The 1,716-nt window shown below is 51.3% G+C and overlaps 1 protein-coding gene across 1 annotated transcript in view; it reads right to left on the bottom strand.

The window, feature by feature from the left end:
* Positions 1-384, bottom strand: part of Lpin3 (lipin 3) — a 13,560-nt gene extending 13,176 nt beyond the window's left edge. The window contains exon 1 of the mRNA XM_017802692.2: positions 233-384. Coding sequence (XP_017658181.1) covers positions 233-384 — 152 coding nt within the window. The remainder of the gene's footprint in view (positions 1-232) is intronic.
* Between the last annotated feature and the right edge of the window lie 1,332 nt (positions 385-1,716).

The following is a 1,716-nucleotide window of genomic DNA, read 5'->3' as shown; positions in this document are numbered from 1 at the left end:
ACACACACACACACACACACACACACACACACACACACAAATGTAATAAATTTTTTTTAAGAAAAAAAATTAATGAAAATACAAAGGAAGGAAAACAGGACAGACACCCACCCCCTCAACCTTAGGGAGACCAAGTCCTTCTCTGGGCCAGCAATGACTATCCAACCTTCAAAAGCCCACCAGAGCACTCACCACTTTCTCCCGTGACCGCAGGACACCCAGCTTACCAAACCGCACATGGAAGGGTGAGCACCGGAAGGAGCCATCTGCCTGCTTCACCACCAGAACATCTATACCACCAGTCAGGGTGGCGGGGTTCAGGCCACGGTACAGCTCCTTCACTGTCCCAAACACTGTCTCTGCCAGCTGCCCCACATAGTTCATGGCTGCTGCTGGCCAACAGATGGGGTGCCTAGGCTTGGAGAGGGAGCACCTCTGTCCAGTGGCAGCTGTGGGATGCAGGGAGCTCCAGGAGTGGGCCTACTAGGCTTGGCTGGCCCACCGACCCGCCGTGGGACCCTTGGGCAGATGGCTGGCTTCTCCAACTGCTAGGCTCTACACCTGTAAAAATAAGGGCTCAGGGTAAGACAATGCCTTGATGCCTGTGCCTCTAAGAAATGCCATGACTCATGGTAATGACCATGAGCACTCATGGGCATGGCTTATTTAATCTTCACAACAACCCTGTGAGGCTGGCGGAGCAGGTGTCATTACTCCTGTTTACAGATGAGCCAGTGGATGCTCAGGGAAATGGAGTGATTTGTCCAGGGACTCACACCTATAAGGAGAGAACCTGAGGTTCAAGCCCAGGTCTGTGTGACTCACATCCAGAATCCTTGGCAGCAACAAATGGAAAGATTTACTGTGGAAACAGAATGGGGTAGACAGGGGAGCAGCCTCCTGATATACCAATTCCAGAATCCCTCTGTTTAATGGATGACAGTCCTAAAGGAAGTATTTTCCATTTGAGAATTGGGACTAGTTGTCCTGTGGCCTCCTGGTCCTAGGGATTGGGATGGGGCTTGCTGAGCCATTGTGGCTGATTTGCAGAGAGTCAGGTGTAGGAGCACTTCAAGTACCTAAAGCTTTCTATTCAGCACTAGTACTGGGGCCAGACACTAAGTCAGGGTCTCCCTATAGCTTAAGGTACCACTCCAAATCCTCCCCCCCACACCCACAATAGGATGTCTGTCCATAGTTCTGGCAGGTGAGGCCCACAGCCTGACCCCAGAGTCTCCAGGCCACAGTTCTCAACCCCTAACTTCAGAATGGAAGTCAGCCAGTTAGGCCCTCAGACCCAGATTCAGGCCTTAGGCCATGCCAAAGCTACTCCTTACCCTAGCCAGACTGGTCCTTCCAGCTTTCCAGGTGGGGCTGGAGAAGTGAAGGCAGGAGGCTGCAGCCTCAGCAAAGAAAAACTAGGGCTATAACAAGAGTAACTGTCAAGCTGACATGGTGTCCCTTCACCTCACCCACCTCTATTAGCTTCAGTTCATCACACCTGCTATGCTGGTCAGGCCAGTGAGCTGCTGCCCCTCTGGCTGCCATGACCCAGACCCAGAACCAAGACATTGCCATAGGACACCCTTTCTTTCAAACCTTGCACCAGAACTCCTGGAGGAGAGGTTTTCAAGATCATCCCTCAAAGAAGTTAAGTGACTTATCCAAGCTATATGGAACTAACAAGGCATAGATTATGTGTGTGTGTGTGTGTGT

This window comes from Nannospalax galili, unplaced genomic scaffold, assembly GCF_000622305.1.
Source record: "Nannospalax galili isolate Female #2095 unplaced genomic scaffold, S.galili_v1.0 scaffold205, whole genome shotgun sequence".
NCBI classification, from domain to species: Eukaryota; Metazoa; Chordata; class Mammalia; order Rodentia; family Spalacidae; genus Nannospalax; species Nannospalax galili.
This window is presented reverse-complemented; position numbering and strand designations above follow the sequence as displayed.